Source organism: Acomys minous (assembly GCF_964271855.1).
Source record: "Acomys minous genome assembly, chromosome: 4".
Taxonomy (NCBI): Eukaryota; Metazoa; Chordata; class Mammalia; order Rodentia; family Muridae; genus Acomys; species Acomys minous.
The window spans coordinates 99,567,758-99,586,551 of NC_140486.1; the positions used below are offsets into that span (position 1 = coordinate 99,567,758).

The 18,794-nt window shown below is 54.2% G+C and overlaps 1 protein-coding gene across 11 annotated transcripts in view; it reads right to left on the bottom strand.

Annotated features, from left to right (window-relative positions):
• SPEG (striated muscle enriched protein kinase) overlaps positions 1 to 18,794 on the bottom strand; it is a 57,721-nt gene that overhangs the window by 3,569 nt on the left and 35,358 nt on the right. For all 11 annotated transcript variants that reach the window (XM_084778438.1, XM_084778439.1, XM_084778437.1 and 8 more), the window contains 23 exons: positions 17,966 to 18,085; positions 17,626 to 17,730; positions 17,254 to 17,460; positions 16,782 to 16,905; positions 16,505 to 16,680; positions 13,760 to 13,872; positions 13,055 to 13,223; positions 12,808 to 12,904; positions 12,483 to 12,683; positions 11,046 to 11,103; positions 10,411 to 10,488; positions 10,143 to 10,321; positions 9,714 to 9,740; positions 9,053 to 9,205; positions 8,646 to 8,688; positions 7,359 to 7,427; positions 5,188 to 7,156; positions 4,823 to 4,954; positions 1,797 to 1,913; positions 1,455 to 1,622; positions 1,239 to 1,361; positions 892 to 1,059; positions 197 to 776 (listed from right to left, as the gene is read on the bottom strand). In XM_084778438.1, the coding sequence (XP_084634564.1) occupies positions 197 to 776; positions 892 to 1,059; positions 1,239 to 1,361; positions 1,455 to 1,622; positions 1,797 to 1,913; positions 4,823 to 4,954; positions 5,188 to 7,156; positions 7,359 to 7,427; positions 8,646 to 8,688; positions 9,053 to 9,205; positions 9,714 to 9,740; positions 10,143 to 10,321; positions 10,411 to 10,488; positions 11,046 to 11,103; positions 12,483 to 12,683; positions 12,808 to 12,904; positions 13,055 to 13,223; positions 13,760 to 13,872; positions 16,505 to 16,680; positions 16,782 to 16,905; positions 17,254 to 17,460; positions 17,626 to 17,730; positions 17,966 to 18,085 (5,176 nt within the window). The remainder of the gene's footprint in view (positions 1 to 196; positions 777 to 891; positions 1,060 to 1,238; positions 1,362 to 1,454; positions 1,623 to 1,796; positions 1,914 to 4,822; positions 4,955 to 5,187; positions 7,157 to 7,358; positions 7,428 to 8,645; positions 8,689 to 9,052; positions 9,206 to 9,713; positions 9,741 to 10,142; positions 10,322 to 10,410; positions 10,489 to 11,045; positions 11,104 to 12,482; positions 12,684 to 12,807; positions 12,905 to 13,054; positions 13,224 to 13,759; positions 13,873 to 16,504; positions 16,681 to 16,781; positions 16,906 to 17,253; positions 17,461 to 17,625; positions 17,731 to 17,965; positions 18,086 to 18,794) is intronic.

Sequence of the window (18,794 nt, forward strand, 5' to 3'; positions counted from 1 at the left end):
CTCGAAGTCGTGAAGATTAAGTGACTGCATGTGGCTTGAGCTCAGGGTATCACCTAGCTGAACCTGATAGTTTTAAAGACTCGCATCGCCACATCTGCCTCCAAGGCCAGCCAGGACAGTCTGCTGAGCTCTCTGAAACTCCCTGTTCCTTGTGCCCCACCTGCTCCCCCACCTTCCCTTCCTCATCCCTGCTTGCCTGGCTTTCTCCTCTAGGAAGGTGTAGGGTTTCTGAGGGGGCCCCTGTCGAAGAGTGGTGCTCTCCGGTGTGGGGGAGCTGACCACCTCCTTGGCTGGGCTGAGGCTCCTCACAGTCACCTTGGTGGGCTCAGGAGGAGGCTCAGGGGCTGGGGGATCAGGGGCTGGGGGTGCAGACACGAAGGAAGTCACCATATACAAGGAAGATGAGGAAGATGCTGGTTTAACCCCTTGAGGAGTAGAGGTTGGGGTCAGGGTTCCAGTGTCAGGGACAGAGGACTTGGGTTCACTTGGGGTGATCTGGATACTAGGTAGGGTGGCCTCTGCTTGCTGGGCAGCCAGCAGCCCCCTGTGCTTTCGTGGAGGCGTTTGGGGGGGTGGACCCATGGCCTTGAGTGAGGACAAGGCCTGGCTGGCAGACGTGGGGGGAACTGAGGGGCTGAGAGTGGCTGCCTGGGTGGCTGGGGGATCAAAAGCTGGGGTGGGGGCCAGTGAGGTAGGAGAGTCAGAAGGTGGGGCCCTGGCTGGCCCTGAGGTAACAGGGGCATCTTGGGGAGCAGCAGCTGGCTGAGCTGAAGAATCTGAGAGGAGACAAAAAAAAAATCAATGAGTGTTTTGGGGCACAGCTGTGATGCCGCAAGGAGTGAGGAGGTCCTGGGCTCCGCCACAACCACCCTACACCTCCCCCCTACTGACCTTGAGTGCTTCTAATGAGGACCTTCTCAGAAGGGTTGCTGAAAGGCCCCTGCCCAGCACGGTTGGAACAGGCCACACGGAACCTCACAGTCATACCGACAGGCAGGTGTGTCACATTGTAGTAACAGTCGGGGATGCCTGAGCTCACAGGGTGCCAGACAGATTCCCCTGCAGGCAGCACAGGGCAAGGTTAAGGCCACAGAAGCCATGGCCCCAGCTCCCCCATGCTATCTACTAAAAGCCCAGAGAAGATGTCTCTAGGGAGGACACTGGGCTTCCCAAGCAGCACCCTACCCTCGTCCTGCCACCTCCTGCCCTCTCCTCCCCTCATCCTACCTCGCCCTTACCATCTACCCGCCGCTCCAGAGTGTATGTGCAGGGTGCCCGGCTGTCTCCTGGCTTCCACAGCACCAGTGCCGTATCGTTGTAGGTCTGAGGCACCTCTGGAGGAGCTAGCTTTCCTGGGATGCCTAGAAGGAGAAAGAGAGGCCACAGCTGAGGGTTCATCAAGGCCTACCCCACCTCCTCATACCTACTGCATTGGCCCTGCCTCCATAACTCACGGGCCACAGCCACAGTACAAGAGCTGGTAATGCTGCCCAGGGCATTGGTAGCTGAGCACTCATAGAGCCCAGCATGCCGCTTGCCAGCCCGGGGTATGCTCAGCAGCTGCCGTCCATCTTTGCAGGACACAATGACCACCGAGGGTTCTGATCGCAGGGACTGTTTATCTGGGGACAAGAAGGCACAGAAGGATACCTGAATACATCCAGGTCTCCCTCGCTTGTCCTTTACTTATGCCCCCAGTCCCCCACCCCCACCTCGTGGCCTAGCCCCTCCTATGTTCTTGACTAGGAGCCACTTGTCACCACCCGCCATCTCTATGGAAGATGCAATCTACTTACCTTTCATCCAGGAGATGCGGGGTGCTGGGCAGGCTGCCGGTAGGCAGAGCAGGGTGGCTGCTTCCCCCTCCAGCAGCACCTGGTCCTTGAGTTTGATGTGGAAGACTGGGGGGAAATCTGAAGGAAAAGAGAGATAGCTCAGGACCCTGGCTTCTTGCTGCCAAGGAAAAGACAGGTGCCTGTGTGCCCTAGTGTCACAGGGCAGGTAGGAAACATAGTTGAAAGGTTCTCTCCTCCCAGCCAAATGTGGGGAGCAGAATCTCAGAATCTTCTTGTGGTAGACATCACCTTCCTCAGGCTCTCTGCATTCACAGAAGCAAGTTACCCTCCACTGAAGATCCTCAGTGCATACCTCACATTTGTCAACCACTCTGAGAGCTGATGCCAGCACTGAATACAGGCTCAACACGAATTTGTTAACAACAAACACATTTTGAAAAAAAACCGGTAACAATTAAGATTCTGTAATTTGAACTCCCTCTGGGCTACTGTAGGGCAAGTGAGAAGAGAAAGGAGTTGAGAAGGAGTGACCCGAGCTAATCTGGGTGGTAGGAAGACTCTGTGATCAGAATGCAGTCTTGGGGCCAGAGTGACAGCTCAGCAAATAAAGGCATCTGCCACCAAGCCTCATGACCTGAGTTCAGTTCAACAGATCCACACGATGGAAGGAAAAAACAGACTCCTGAAAGTTGTTCTTTGCTTCTCACAGGTATGCTAAGGCAGGCACAAGTGTGTGTGTGTGTGTGTGTGTGTGTGTGTGTGTGTGTGTGTGTGTGTGTGTACACCATATATAAATTAAAAAAAAAAAAAAGACTATAGCCCACTGTGGCACACAATTTTGATTCCAGCATCTGGAAGGTCAGAGGCAGGAGGATCTCTGTGACTTTGAGGCTAGCCTGGCTTACATAGTGAGTTCCAGGACAGCCAGAGCTACACAGTGAGACCCTGTGTCTCAAAAAACCAAAAACCAACAAAAAGACTGTGCAGTCTCAAAAGCCCCGAAGCCAGCGCCCCCTATGGGCAGCCCCTGGAAGGGTGCCTCTCTGCCTCCCTAGACAATCCTCCCTTCCAATCGCCGCTGCCTATTCATTCAGGCCACTAAAAAGAGCTGAGAGCAAAATAGAGACTACAGGACCCTAATCAAGTCATGCGTCCCTTTTGAAGCTCTGTCCCTAATCTGTGAATTGAGAGACTGAGACCAATCAAACCTGGGGGGGCGGGGCGGGGGCGGGTCGTTGCTGTGCGAATGAAAGGAGGCTCTCGGAGTACTAGCATGTGTCTGGGATGAAGGAAATTCTCCCAAACAGCAGTTTTATCTTGAGGTCGTTACCATTATCTCTTTAATACGCCCAGCAGAGAAGCCAGGAGCTGAACCTGGTAGGAGTGGGGGATGGTGTGTGGGGGGGGAGGGGTTGTTTGAGCAAAGCAGAAAAGCTGCCTGGACACTAGCTGGTGACCTTGCCTAAAGCAAGGGCCTTGGAGTTCTGTGCCAGTCCTGCTGGGCTGGAGCTCCTCAGAGGCATGACAATTTGAATTTGTGATCCCTGGATTGTTCGTTCCATAAGGGGAAGAAGAAGAAGAAAAAAAAATCCAATCAGGTTTGGGTCACAGGGGGTGGGGCTTGTCTTTTTTCACTTGGGGAGAGAGAGCTAAAGACTCCTGGAAAACCAGTACGTGAAGAACCAGGAAAGAGCAGGAATTCAGCAAGAGTGCGTGAGCTGTTTGTCCCTTCTCACTGTACCCCACTGTTCCCCAAGGAGGGGTGCGATCACATCCTCCAGTGTGCTGGGAATAGTGCCATCAGTTGCTGCCTAGTAGGGGTTCTGGGGGTGGTGGTGGAGGAAGCAGGCCAGCATAAGAGGTGAAAGATGACCCTGGCCCAGCTCTGCCAGTCCTACTGTCATCCCCCCAGGACCAGCCCTGGTTGATAAAGTGAACATGGGAGGAGCTTCTTCCTGCAGGGAAAGGATGAGGTCAGAGGGCACCGCTCAGCAGAGAATCAGCTGTCCTAGCAAAATAGAGGCCCCAGGTGGGGAGGGATTAGCCATCCCACATTTCTTTGCTGATGATCTCCAACCCCCTCCTTCCCTTCCTCTTCTAGCCGCTGGTCCCCCCCCAACCCACCCCCACTTCCCAGTCACTTATATGAGCCCCACGGCCCTGTTCAGGCCTTGGAAACAATTCTCTCAAGCCCAGCAGAGGCAAAAGCAAGGTTAGACCCAATCTGAGCAGTTTAACCTAAGGCTGAGCCAGGATACAGTTGATGGCTTCTAAAGATCGTATGCCCAGCCTTGCTTGGTAGCATCCTACTGACCACACTGCTGGCCTCTTTTCCAGGTAGAATGACACCAGGTAGAATACCCTCCCTCCCACCCTGCGGCCCCAGGACACTTGAACAAGACATAGATGAAGGGCTATGATGGCAGGCCTCTCTACCCCAGCAAAAAAAGCCCGAGGGCTACTTTTATCTTTAGTTGGGCCTCATGAGTGATGGGGAGGGGCAGCCAGGAGTTCAGAGTTGTAGAGAACTGAGGGAACAGTCCAAGTTGGGAGACAAAGTGTGTCTTTGAGTGCACACGGTCTGGGGCTCTGGGTGCACAGAACTAGGATTTTGAGTTGCTTCAAAACTCCACCCAGTTGCAGAAACCTTCCAAGATTCTTCTGAGAGACACAAGCCCAGCCGAACAAAGGCCTCAGCAGAGTAGCCTGGAGATACTTCTGGGCTCTGGCTGCTCCCTTTAATAGACCTGAGATTCGGACAAGCTACTCAGTATCGCTTCACTAAGTCTATTTCCTCACTGGTGAGTTAGGATGCTGAGGGTTATCCTTCTAAAGAATGCTGCGGGTGTTAAACAAGACAGCGTTTGTGACATGCCTAATAGGACACTTGCCTTTGCTAATTAATGGCAGCTGCTACTGTAATTATCCTGGTTGTTTTCCTAACTCAAGGCCTCTTCCATGGCTGCCCAGGGTCCTCATGGTGGTGCACTTTCAGCCAGCCAGGAGACCAACCTGAGGCTTCTTACCTGACTCACTGGGCACGTACTGGTGACCCAAGTCCTCTTGGACACTGCCGGAGAGGTTTGGCTGCGATAAGCCCTTGTCCTTGCGCAGCCTGGAAAGGCCCCATCGGTGCCGGCTTCGGCTTTCCCCTGGAGCTGTACAGACCGAGACTCGTGAGCTCTTACGTAGCCACTACTAGACAGCACACATTGCTCATGGAGCTCTCAAAGTAGAAGACAAACAACCCAACAAAACAAAAAACCTTGTTCCTCCTCTTCCTAGCCTCTGTCTCTCCATTTTCTCCCCCCCCCCCCTTCAACGCCTCCCTTCCGGCCTCTGGAGCCCCCTCTAGTACGCCAAACCCACTTCTCACTTAATCCCTCCTTACCTGAGGAACCCGATGTGCCGCTGGCCTCTGAGCCCAGAGATTCAGCGGAAGGTGTTGTGGCACCAGCCTGAGAGGCCAGCTGATTATGGGGAACACCGAGGCGTCGCAGGCTCTCCCCTTCGGAAGTAGCCCTGCGCAGCCGTCCGAACAGCGGCGTGCTGCGACCGGAGGCGCCCCCGGAGTCCTCGCTGCTGCCGCTGCGCTGCAAACGGCTGGACAGACGCTCCAGCGTGGAGCTGAGTCTCCTGCGCACCGCCAACACCGGGGAACCCCGCGTTGAGCTACCGCCCTCCGAGCTCTCCCCGTCTCCACCGCGGGACTCCCAGGCCGAGTGTCGCTGCCCGGGCGGGGTCCTCCGCAGCTTCTGCGACAGGGACAATGAAAGGCGGCGCACGAGGCCAGGCTCTCCTGCTACCCTGAGGTCCTGCACAGAGCGCGAGCGCTCCGGCCGTCGCACCAGCTCTAGCGGAGTTCCCGCCGGGCTAGGCCGGTAGATGCCATCGTCCTCCGCCCCACGGAAGGGACCGCGCTCTTCGGAGCGCGAGCGGCTCAGTAGCCGCAGGCCCCGAGACAGTGGCGATTCACGGCTGCGCTTGAACTTAGCCTCGAACACGGCCTCTGATTCCAGGTTCTCGATGCTACCGCTGAGGCTACTGCCTGGCCTGGGGGGCACCGTGGGGACTCGGGCTTTCTCAGCTAGCGCTGGGGGAGTTCTGGCCGAAGGCACGCGCTTCTCGGAGGCTCCGGGAGGTGGGGAGGCTACCCTGGCAAATACAGCCGCGTGGGGCTTGGGCTCTGATGGAGACTCAGCGGGGCCCTGTGGGGACAAGTTGGGACTGGACAGCTGGAGTGACTGCATGATCTGGGCATAGGGGGTGAGAGGCTGCGCTGGCATTAGCAGAGCCAAAGGGGGCTGTGCAGGTTTGGCAGCTCGGACTGCTTCTGGTTTAGGCTCTGGGACCTTCTCTGGGACAGGCTGCGGTGCCGGGGGCTGGGGAGACTCTCTGGGTGTGGCAGCGGAAGGTTCTGGGGACTTGCTGATACCGGGTTTGGGGACGCTGGGCTTCGCAGGACTGGGCGGCTGGGTCTCGCTAAGGGCAGATAAGGAGGGAGACTCCTGCAGCCTGCGGGCCCCAAGCCTAGCGACGGGGATTTCTAAGGGCGCCCCCGCGCGACGGTGCCGACCCCGGGGCTCTGCTTCACCCTGAGAGAAGCTGCTGCTCTTTTGCAGGCCCCGCGACTCGGGAGGGGGTTGGTGGTGGGGTGCAGCCTCGCTGGAGGCAGCCCGAGCCATTCTGGGATCCCGTGCACGGCCCCCTAGGCTCTCCAGCAGGGGGCCCCTGAGGCCGCTGACCTTGCCATCCTCTGGGCCGCCCCTCAGCAGCCTCTGACGCAGGGCCTGCAGCCTCTGGGCGTACTCACCCTCACCCAGGCCTCCCCGAGTCAGGCGGGTGGCACCCGGGCTGGGGCTCCTGCGCTGCGGCAGTTCCACAGATGCTGCCTTGTGCAGGCTCCGGCCCGGCTCCCGCGACCCGACCCGGGGCAGGGCACTCTCAGCAGAGCTGCCCCTACGGAGCTCTGGCCGCCTGGGGCTAGGCCCATCCGGGGGCTCCTGGCCTGGAGAGGGGAGTGCCTCAGGGCTGGGGGACTCCTGGTCCTTAGAGGGAGCCCTTTCCTGTTCTTGCCAGTCCATGGGGGTGGCAGCCCCAGCGTCCGGGGACCCTAGAGCCTCATCTTCAGTAGGGATGTCGGTGAGGGATACCCGAGAACCTGAGAACTCAGGCTGCAGGGGGCGGGGCACTGAGGGGAGCTCCTCCAACTCTTCCTCTTCCGAGTCTGAAGAGGATGAGAGTCCCCCACTCGGGGGTGGTCTTCTAGGCATGGCCACCCACACTCTCTCTGGGGGAGCCCTCAGCAGCTCCGGAATGGGACGCAGCACCAGGTGGCACTTGTAGCTGACCTGAGAGCGCTGTAAACAAGGTGCCACAGTCAGACCGACCAGAAAGGCCCAGAGACATAACAGCATCCCAGGCCCTTTTCAACTCTGAGGAAAGAGGTATTAGCGACAGGAGGGCAGCTCAGGCAGGAATGGGAAGAGTCAACACGGGGCTGGGGGAATATGGGAGGTAATTAGTCTGGAAAGGACAGAAACAGGGCCCGGACAAACTCACCTGCCATCTTCTCCGGGAGAGAAAGAGCTTCAGGTGATCTGTACTCACTTCTGCACCCTTTGCTTGTGTCTGCAAACCCAAGAAAGAAGGCCTGAGAGAAAGCACTCTGTCAACGCGGACCTTTCTGAGAGACAAAGTTCACTGTGGAACTTGGAGCGAGAAGTGGTGGTTCCTGAGGATCTGGTCACCAGGGATCTGTCAGGCCAGAGTCACACCTGAGACAAATTCTTTGACTATAAAGAGAAGCAGGTTAACAGGCAGTGCCTGAGGGTTGCTTTCCCTGCACACTGGGCCCTGGTGGTCCCCAGGTCCCTTTCTGTCTCTGTGTATGACCAGCATCCCAGACTTCTGAAGTCCTAGTGGTCCAGACTAATAGATTCTGCCTGTAGCACCAAGGCTCACTCTAATCCTATTTGTTTCTGGTCCGAGAAAGCAAACTCTTATTTCAAGAGATGCTAGCAGCCAGGTGCGGTGGCACACACCTGTAATCCCAGCACTAGGGAGGCAGAGGCAGGAGGATCATGTGAGTTCAAGGCCAGCCTGGTCTACAAAGAGAGCCCAGGACAGTCAAGGCTACACAGAGAAACCCTATTTTGAAGAGAGAGAGAGAGAGAGAGAGAGAGAGAGAGAGAGAGAGAGAGAGAGAGATGCTAGCAACATGGCTTGTCTTTTGCTGACCCAGCACAGCGTTCAATGTTTTGTGCATCACAATTAGGACCTTGAACATGTTATGCAAGCAGTCTGCCCCTGAGCTATATGATATCACCCAATGGCAAGTTTATTTAGATGCCTTTTCTGGGCTCTTGACTAGCCACCTCCCCACCAGCATCTAGCACTGTGTCCCAGGATGCTGGGACTTGAAAATGATGAGAACCATGACATTCATAATAAGTGAGCCAGGATGATGGAACCAGCCCAGGACAGAGATGGGCACCCAAAAAGGGAGGGAATTAGACCAGGACTGGTCTTGAGAACCAGTAAGAACCCTGAAGAGGAACACACACACACACACACACACACACACACACACACACACACACACACACACACATCAAGGATAGGAAGAGGAGGAGTCCAGGCTTATACTGTGCTACTCCAGCTTGCTCATTGATTGGGGCCTCATTTTTTTATCAACAAAATGAGAGTAATACTATAGTCCCATACAAGGCTAATGGGTCACTTGTCTATAAAATTCGTATCACAGTTAACACGTGTAATGCTCAGTAAGTGAAGTGTTGGTAACAGTCTCCCTCCACCTCTGACCACACTTGGGAGGACTAGACTCACTTTGAACCAAGGATGTTCCAGTGTCTCTTCTGCAGTAGGTCTCCTGTAGAGGAATGAGAAGTAATGATTTTTCATTCATTCATTCATGAATGGTTGAGAAAAAGGGGCCTCTGAAGAACTGGGGATTTATCCAGGCGTGGTGGCGCACGCCTTTAATCCCAGCACTGGGAGGCGGCGGTAGGTGGATCTCTGTGAGCTTGAGGCCAGCCTGGTCTACAGAGACAGTTCCAGGACAGCCAGGGCTACACAGAGAAACTGTCTTGAAATAAATAAATAGAAACACATCTTTAAAAAAAAAATTTTTTTTAAGAGCCAGGGTTGCATATCTAAGGGCAGAGCTTGGTGGGGGATGGTCAGGTAGAGGTGTGAGGGAGGCGGTCTCTGCAGACAAGGGCTCCTGTACTCACAGCCGATCCTGCACCAGCACTTTGATGAGGAAGCCCCGGGCCTCCCTGCTCAGACTCAAGAACGTAGTCTCCTCAAATGCCACGTTGTAGTTTCGGATATTCATCAGTGTCGTCCGATCGTTCTCCCCCACAAATGGGGAGATGCCCGTCAAACTGCAGAGGCAGAGCGGGCTGTGGTGAGGGGTGGGCAGAGCCTCGAGGCTGAGCCTAAGGTGCAGGGCAATGCCTGTGGCAGGGACGAGTGGACGCCCAAGGTTGTGGGGACACCAGAGGCTGGGCAAACCTGGACAGGAAGCCAGAGTTTTCATATTCTTGTCCTGCTCCCTTGAGGCCCTTGGTTAGATAGAGAGGCAGTGGTGCCTTGCTTTAGAGGATACGTTCTGCCCTTCCTCTAGTGTGGGTTCTCCATGAGGAAAAGTGCCCCCTTCTAGTCTATGCTCTGGACCCTCTAGGACCAGGTAGTTCCCTGCCAAGATGGTACTAAGTCTGTACTGGCCGCTTTGGGTCCAGTGTGCCCATTTCTTACAGAGCTGCGACATGCCAAGCAAGGTAACCAGACTCCCGCATGTGAAACCCCTTAGTGAGGAAGAAAATGGAGTGGGCTGTGGACCCTGTAAATGTTAGGGGTGAGCCAATCAGGAGACTGCAGAGGGGTCCTTACCAGAGGAAGGCGACGACGCCCACGGGCCTGTGGGAAATCAGAAGTATGTGTGAGAGGCCAGCCCACCCAGTCCAGCCAGAAATGAGCAGCTCTCTCCACCACCGTTCATAAAAGGATGAGTTCTCCCTGGGAATACTGCATGGGAGTACTCAACCCAAAGTCAAAGGGCCATAGCAGGGTGGGCTGAGGAAGCCCAGAAGTCTGAGGACCAATCTCAGCCCCAGGGATGCTGGGAGCTGAGATGTGCCTGAACTGAGGCCCAGAAGGACCGGGTGAGCCCTGAATGATGAAAGATGAGAATCACGTGGGCAGGAAGAGAGCCCTTAGGAGCAATGCCACCCACTGACCATCAGAAGAGGAATCCCAGTTTCCTGAAGCCATCCCTAGCCAGTGAGCCAGTCCCCAACATGGCCAGCATGCCAGCATTACCAGATGTCAGTGACTCCGGACACGGGGCTCTGGTTGACAATCTCAGGTGCTACAAACTCTGGCGTGCCATACTGACAGTATTGGGGCTCCCCTGGAGTGAGTTCCTGGGCATTCCCAAAGTCACAGATGCGCACGTGCTCCTCGCCCCCTGCACCGTCCCAGACTAGAAGGTTCTCCGGCTATAACCAACGTGAGTAGGAGCTGATTAAGGAAGAATACCCCACAGGGTAGCCCCACCTCCTGTCTGCTCTCCACAGCCCCTCCTCACCTTGACATCGAGGTGCAGCACATGGCTCTGATGCAGATAGCATATCCCCTCTAGCACTTGCCGCATATAGGCCCGGGTCTGTGGGAACAGGGGGGTGGGGGGGGGGGGGACAGAGTCCATGGAGGTGGGAGAGCACTCTGATCATCACTAAGGATGTGGCAAGAGGTCAGGTCATGCCTGGGCAGTAGCCCTCAGATGGCTCATGAACGCTTGTCTGTGGCTCACCGCACAGGATGAGGGATGCTAAGACTCAGGGGTTACCATGTACCATGCGTACCGCGTGCAGAGTACACAGACAGAGAATAGTGATTTACATTACACTAAATAGAACTGTGCAGTATTCAGCTGTACATCCAGGCAGTGAGATAAAAAAAAAAGTCTAGGTAGTTTTTATAGATCCCAAATGTGAGGAAAATTAGGAAGCAATGGAACTGGGGACTGGAATGTGTCAGCTGTTGCTTACAGAAGACAAAACAGGTCTTGTCTTGTGGATTAGGGGATTCTGCTGTCTGTGTTCCCCACCCCTGGCTTCCCTGTGGGCACAAACGGCATGTATAAGACCCACCCATCATCCTGAGAGTTCACCCGGGTGAAAGATGGTGCACAGCCTTGCCCCTGCCACCCTCTGCCCTCACCTCAGACTCACACACGGTGGGCTTCCTGGCCATGCGTTCTAGAAGCTCTTCTGTGCAGCTGTGTCGTCCGTTAAGGAGTACATCAGGCACTAAGTACCCAGCTCAGGCCCAGAACTGAGCCCAGCCTCTGCTCAGCCCAGGGCCCTCACACCCCACAAAGCGCATCTGACACAGTCAGACAGGCCAGACACTGCATCCCATTTTTCTAGCAGCAGGGTACACAGATGAGGAGACCTGCCTAAACCTGAACTCTCAGGCAAGTCTGTTACCCTTCTGAGCATAGGTGTCCTCAAGGAATGAGATGAAGGTGACAGATCCTCTCCCAGCCTGTGAAGCATTGTACAGGGCTCGGATTACAGTAGAATCTTATTGACTGGAGACTGAGCTTCCTGACTATAGTTGAGAGTAACCCAGAGGTCCATGTAATGAAGTTATCTGTCTTTTTGCTGAGGTCTGGACTTGAACAATGCATGCTGTGAGGCTGGCGTGCAGGTCTGACTCACCCTGCTCCAGGGGGGTCAAGCCAACCATCAGCACTGCTGGCTCAGGGCACCTTTGTTCAGTTAAAGGCTTTATACAAGAGAAAGGTGTGGCTTTATGAAAAGAGTGCTGGTAAGTAAAAGAAGGCACAGGGGTTCTCACCGGAAGCAGAGTCCTGTCAAATGTGCAGATGCACTGCACTGCATCCTGTGATGAAAACATACAGTGTTTGCTAGCTGCAGGACCTTAGACTCTTTCACCTCTTTGTGTCTCTTTCATCAACCATAAAACAAGGACAAAGTTCCACCAGGTGGAGATAGACAAGGACTGGGCATGTAGTAAGTGTAAAGCCCATGCAGCAGTGTCAGGCACACAGTAAATGCTATTTTTTCTTAAAGACAAGGTTTCATTATGTAGCCCTACCTGTCCTAGAACTCTCTTTGTAGACTTATCTAGCCTTGAACTCACAGAGATCCCCTTATCTCTACCTCCTGACAGCTGGAATTAAAGGCACACACCATCAGGCCTGGCATGAACTTAAGTTGGTGTTTGTTTGTTTTGTGTGTGTGTGTGTGTGTGTGTGTGTGTGTGTGTGTGTGTGTGTGTATGTGTGTAAAACAAAAGATCTAGAAATGGTTTTCACAGACATCTCTAGATTCATCATTCATCCCAGTTGTCAACAGGCCCACCTTTAAAAAAAAAAACGGTTTGACATAGCCTGGACTGGGCTGTGTAGACACAAATGACTGCAAACGTCTGATCTACCCTCCGAGTACTGAGATCACATGCAGTGCTGTAAACTGGACCCAGCGCTTTGAGCATGCATGCTAAGTGAGCTAGATCCCCACCCCAATTACAGCCCTAGCTCAAAGGACCGCACTTTGCAAAGGCTAAAACATGTCCCCAATTTGCCTTTACAAAAGGACGGTCTTTCATCCCTGTCTTGTTCCAGGATACAGCTCCGTGACAATGACAAGTCCCCGGCGCCTCTCGAAGGCTTCGTGGAAGTAGAGCACAGAGTCATGCTGGAGCTGGGCCAGCAATCGGGCCTCGCGTCTTGCTGACGGCTTGGGCTTGGCCTGGCTAGGGATGAACTTAGCTGCAAACTCCAGGCCAGAGCTCCTCTCCACCACACGCCGCAAGTAGGAGAAGGCACCCCTGAGTGACACAGGGAGAGCGACAGGACACTGCTGTTACTATAGCACTGACCTTCCATCCTTCCTGGCCCTCAAACCCAGACACCTCTCTTGGCCCTTGATGCCACCTCCTCCTCGCCCCACACCTGCCAATCTCTTGGTGGATGTCGTAGTAGTCGCTAAGTCGTCTTCCTCGGTGCTCCTCATCCTCTCCGACCCCCTCGACCTCCATAGCTGTCTGAGCTGGGAAGGGAATAGATGCCCCCATGTTGGGAGAGAGATGAGGGCAGAGACATACGTGGGACAGATTCAAAAGACAAAGGACAGAATGCTGGGGCTAGCAGATGTGGTAGTGGGAAGTGCCTGCCCCTTCTCCCCAGAACACTAACCCACCTGAATGCACAGACAACTCTGCCTTGCAGGAGACTTCGCCTGCCAGGTTCCTGGCTGTACAGGTATACACGCCTCCGTCTTGGCTTCCTGCGCTGAGCACCACCAGGGAACACTCGTTCTCCTCATACACGAAGCTCACATGGTTGCTGTCTGCCAGCAGCTCCTCATCCTGCAGAGGTGGGTGTCACCTGCAGCCTGGGTCTGGCCTTACTGCCACCCAGGGCCCTAGCTTTTCCTCCACACCACATGGCCCCTTAGCTATTCCTCCTCTTTCATCTGGACCTGAAAGCCCGGAGCGTGCCTGTCAAGCCCCACTTCTGCCTCCGTTCAGTTCCTCCAACCCTGGACCAGAACCAGCTTCTCCCTTATGCCTTGTTAATAGCCCCCTAAGCCATCCTGGGCAGTGGTGGTACAGATTTCTAAGCCCAGCACTCAGGAGGCAGAGGCAGGCAGACCTCTGAATTTTAGGCCAGTCTCATCTACAGAACACGTTTCAGGAGAGCCAGGACTACATGGAGAAACGCTGTCTCGGAAAAACCAAAACCAAAAACCAAAACAAAAGTAGCCCCTAACCGCGCAGTCCCCAGAGTCACACCTCCTCTTCCTAACCATGCTTCTGCCCAGACATTTCTCTTCTAAGGCCTCCCAGGACCCCACAAACTCCTGGCTCCCTGCCAGCTGCTACAGCCCACACTCCCCTCTGACCTTGAACCACATGATGTCCGGCAGTGGCTTCCCCTCAACTACCACAGCAAAGCGAGCGGTTTCTCCAGGCCCCACCTCCACATCTTCCATGATAGACTCAAAGCGAGGAGCCTCTGCAACAAACAGGGACAAGAGAGGACCAGATGTCATCACCACAGGGGCCTGTCTCCTCAGTCCCCATCTCCTCAGTCCCTGTCCTTATCAGCAACTGGATAATGAGAATACCAGCCTCCCCTTGCCCCCCCCATCCCCCCCCACCCCTGAGGACACCAGAGTTCCTGCTTGGCTCTCCCTAACAAGGTGCTTTCCAAGGTCCAGAAGCACGGTTACTGATACAAATTACTTTGTGGGACCCTTAGGATTCATTTGATAGCTTTGAAATTAGGATATTTTCACACATAAAAGAAAATCTGGACTTCCTGTCTTCTTGTCTATAGCTATACAATGCTTCCTTTCTGCAATAACCACGAGGCTAGAGCACTGTGGCTCAGAGCTGCTCCCTGTGGATGACTGCTCTTCTCAACACCCCACCTGGTGGCCTCTGCCTGCCTGTACTTGGCCCCTGCAAGAGAAGCCTGGGGATGTGACTTAGAATAACGCTCCTGAAGGACACTGGCTCTGTCTTGAAGCTTCTCTCTCTCTCTCTCTCTCTCTCTCTCTCTCTCTCTGAATCTTATTTAAATGTCTAGGAAGCCTTCTACTGTTTGGGAGATGGCAAGCCGAACAAAAAGCAACTGCCTAAATGTTAACTGGACAGTCTGGGCGTGACCTCTCAGCTTGCTTCTCCCGCAAAGCGCACCACCACGTCACTCCCTGCCAAGCGGCCTCTAATCCTCATTGTAGAGTTAGAAACACTTTGCAATGTGCCTTGTAAACCACTCTGAATCCCAGGTCCTGTGTTCTGAGCGTGTATTGAGGACCCCATCTTTAGAGGAGCAAAAGTAATCAATTCCCAAGGGGGGAAAAAATAGAGCAGCTGGGTATAGCCCGCCACCACCCTAGGGACCTGCCTGGCTTTGTATAGACAACAGGAGAGCCCCTGTTCCGGGGCCGGGAAAGAGGCTGTTGTGTGGCAGACAAAAGAAGAGGGTTCCCTTTCTACCTCCCTTGCGTGGCTGATGGTGAAGTAGGGCCGAGCAGGATCTGGTATAAGCCCTGCGTCCCTTTCGGCTCTGGCTGGTTCAGATAGTCTACCTCAACCATCATTCATGTCAGACTAGGATACAGGGCTCCTAGGCCTCTCCAAGTGCCAAATTTGGCTACACCTGGGAAGGGTGACAAGTCTTGAAGATACTAAGGTCTGGGGACAGAGTGGTGACTGAGCAGGAAGTACAAGGTAGGTGCTGGGCAAGAGCAAATCTCCAGAAATGGAAACCTCATTAGCAGAGGGGTCAGGAGGCTCCCAGCTCCTCCTCCTCCTCCACCCCCCCCCCCCGCCCGTGGGTGCTCTGTATCTGCTTCACAGTTGCCTTCCCTCTAGGAACTTGGTCCCCTGTCTGCTGAGGGAGGGGGCAATCTATCAAGGTCAAAACTCTGGAGGTTTTTAGTGAACCTCAGTGCCTTTTTTTTTTTTTTTTTTTAGCAACAGAAGATGTTTGCTTGCTCACAGATTGTCTGTGCTAACTAAAATGTCACTTTCTTTGCTTTTGGCTGAAATGGTATCCACTCAGCAGGTAGCAATTGTCTGTCCAGGTGGATCTGGAGTTTTAAGTGGCAGTTACAGATGCCAGAGTTAATTAACCATCCAACACACAAAACAGTGGCTACTTAATGCACGCCACAGCTCAGCAGCTCTGACTTTAGAGGAGAAGTTACAAAAAGGGACTTTGGTTTTGGGCCTCATGTTAAAGGTGACAGTAATGCTGTCAAACTGGCTGTGCTGAAGGGTAACCAGGCGCCTCCGAGACAGGCAGGTGATGAGCTGTGCTTGAGAGTTTTTTTTTTTAAAATGAACTCCTCCTTCCATACTGTGTTAGCAGAGACACTGTTTCCTTACTGCTTTTAGCACACAGCCTAGTAGTGCTCACAGCTTTGCAGTCTGACAAGGGGACTTGAACCCAGTTCCTGTACTTAGACTCTGTGACCTTGGGCCAGGTTTCTCAACACTTTGACCTTGTTTCCTCACAGAGTTGGGGCATTAAATGATGGTGTGCTAAGTACTTCACACCAATCCTGGCTCATATGAGATGCTAAATACTATATATAACATTATATACAATGCTGTGCGTGCATATAGGTGTGTGTATGTGTGTATGTGTGTTTTTAGTGCCAGAGATCAAACCTAAGGCCTTGCGCAAAGCAAATACTCTACATTAAACTAAATTCCAGGATTTTTTTTTTTTTTAAGACTAAACCTGGGTAGTGTTGGCGCATACCTTTCATCTCAGCACTTGAGAGGCAGAGGCAGGTGAATCTCTGTGAGTTCAAGGCCAAGCTGGTATAAAATACAAGTTACAGGATAGTCAGGGCTATACAGGGAAACCGTGTCTCAAAAAAAAAAAAAAAAGGCTAGCACTCCTTCACTTGTAGCCCAAGGGCCCAGGTGGCCTCAAACTCATACACTACTGCCTCAGCTCCCTGAATCATCACGCATGGTCAATAAATATTAATATTTACCACTGCTTTTATTTCTAATATTGGATATTGTTACTTAGAAGGACAGGGCTGAGAGGGAGCACATGGGATTGAACCTCCAGCAATGGCAGCATGCCTCAGAGGGAGGACTATGAAGAAGTTGTCACCTACCTGCCAGCTCCAGAGTGACGGAGCAGGCCTTTGTGCCGTGGCGGTTTCGAGCAGTGCAGGTAAGGGCCCCCAGGTCTCGGCGGCTCACCCGGCAGATCCGAAGACAATACTGGTCATCATCTGGCTGCCTGAGTTCATACACGCCTGTGCGGGCCTCTAGGAGAGCTCCTCGGCAGCTAAGGAAGATATGATGAGTGATCTTGCCAGGTTGGGGGTGGGGTGGGGGGTTGGGGCTGGATGATCACAGGTAAGGGGCTTGGTGATCAAGGACTCATACCTCCTCCAGACAACCTGGGCCTCCACATGGTTAAAGGTGACAGTGACACAAGCAGGCTGGCCCTCTACCACATACACAATGTCCGGTTTTTCCAGCACAGCAGGGGCCTCTTCCAGGGGTGGGCCTGCAGGCGGGGCAGAGAACACACAGGCTCTGTGCTAGGTTGACACTGGGATGGGTGGGATGGAAGGGGCCGGGGGCGGGGGGGGGGGGACGACAACGCATGGTACCCTCTGCACCTTCACCCCTCACCCCACTAGAGCTCCACTTTTACAGATGGAGAAGTTGAGGTTCGGAGAGGTGGCGCATCCAGGAAGTGGGTAAAGAAGGACAAAAGCCTTGTACCCAGACCACTGCTACCACTGATGGCTCCTGCCAAGCAACACTGTCCACGCTGCAGTTACCAAGTCTAGAGCAGCCTTGGGGCCTCCACCGCTGACCCCCCCCCCCATCCACACGGCCTTGGCCTCACCGTGCTCTACCAGTTGCACAGGCTCCGACGGAGCGGACGGCTTGCTGCTGCTCTTGCCGCTGGTGCTGAGGACCCGGAAGACGTGCTGCAGTCCCTTCTTCAGCCCTGTGGCTGCCCACTCGGGCTCCCGCAGGCCCGTAACCAGTGCCGTCCACTGGTCTGAGCCCAACACTTGGTGCTGTACAGTGTACGTCAGGGAATCTGGATCTAGAAAAGAAACAGCAAAGACAGTTGCTGATCCTACTTCTAGCACACAACCCACTCCTGTCCCCCATCATAAGCTCAAAAATCTTCACCTTTTAGTGTCCTGGCCTGAGCCTGAATGGTTCATGCCCCCGCCCCCACCCTCTGACCTGTATGACCTTCACCTACCAATAGCCATGTCCAGACTTCTGGGTGGGTTCCAGGATAGTGTAACCATCCTCCCTGTCACAGCCACTACTTGTGGAGCACCATCTGGAGGGCCTGGGACCACATCTGAAAGCCACAGGTGGGAAGTGTTGGGGTGCTTCAAAGCTTCCTAGCTCTACAAGATCACCAACCCTTAGGCAGGAAGCTGGGGCTGAGGTTCAGCAACGGTCACAGGGGCAATGAAAGCTGTTCCCTCAGGAGTGGAGAGGGAGCTGGTGAAGAGCCCCCACTCCCAGCCTAGCCCTTGGTTGGTGCCAGGGACCATAGTGGACACAGCTGCTAGAGAGGACGCTTGCCTCACCTGTGACATAGAGGTGGGCGTAGCAGGCAGCTTTGCCCAGCTTGTTGGCGATGACACTCTTGTAGACACCGGCATGCTGAGGCCCCACAGCTGGGAACACCAGGCGATGTATGTCCCTGTCTGTGTGAGGGGGGTGATATAGACATAGTTGATCAGGAGGACACTTTGTGGGCTGGGTCCAGCCAGTTCAAGCCTGGCCACATATACATTACCTACTGCAGGGAGAGAGCAAAGGGGAAAAGGACAGGACAGCCACCAAGAGGCACGCGCTTCCTGTAGCCACATTGGTCCTTTGACATTTCAAGCCTAGCTACTTGGCATCTTCTTCTCACACAGGGCTTGTCTCTGTATGTTCCCAACCTTGTGACAGCCTCGCCTCGTTCCTGTACCCCCAAAGGGTTACAACTTTCAAGTCAGTGTTCTGACAAAATTTTGTCAGTAGGTCCCTCTCTCAGTCTCTTCTCCTCCCAGTGGCCACTGTTTGTTCTCCTCTCTAGCGGATCCTGAGGAAAGCCCAGCAGAGATCAGCCAAACCCACAGACCCCAGTGCCCTCCCCACCACCTGCTGCTCCTTCCCGACCCTCAGTCCATCGGTCTCCAACAGGCCACGGGAGTTCCACCTCGGAGTCTTGGCTCACCAAACTCCTCCCTTTCCAAACATCCTCAGCTTTTTTGTTGTTGTGGTGGTTGTTTTTGTTATTTGAGACAGAGTTTTCTCTGTGTAGCCTTGGTTGTCCTGGTCTCACTTTGTAGAGCAGGCTGGCCTCGAACTCACAGCGATCCACCTGCCTCTGCCTCCCAAGTGCTGGGATATTCTCAGCTCTTACCT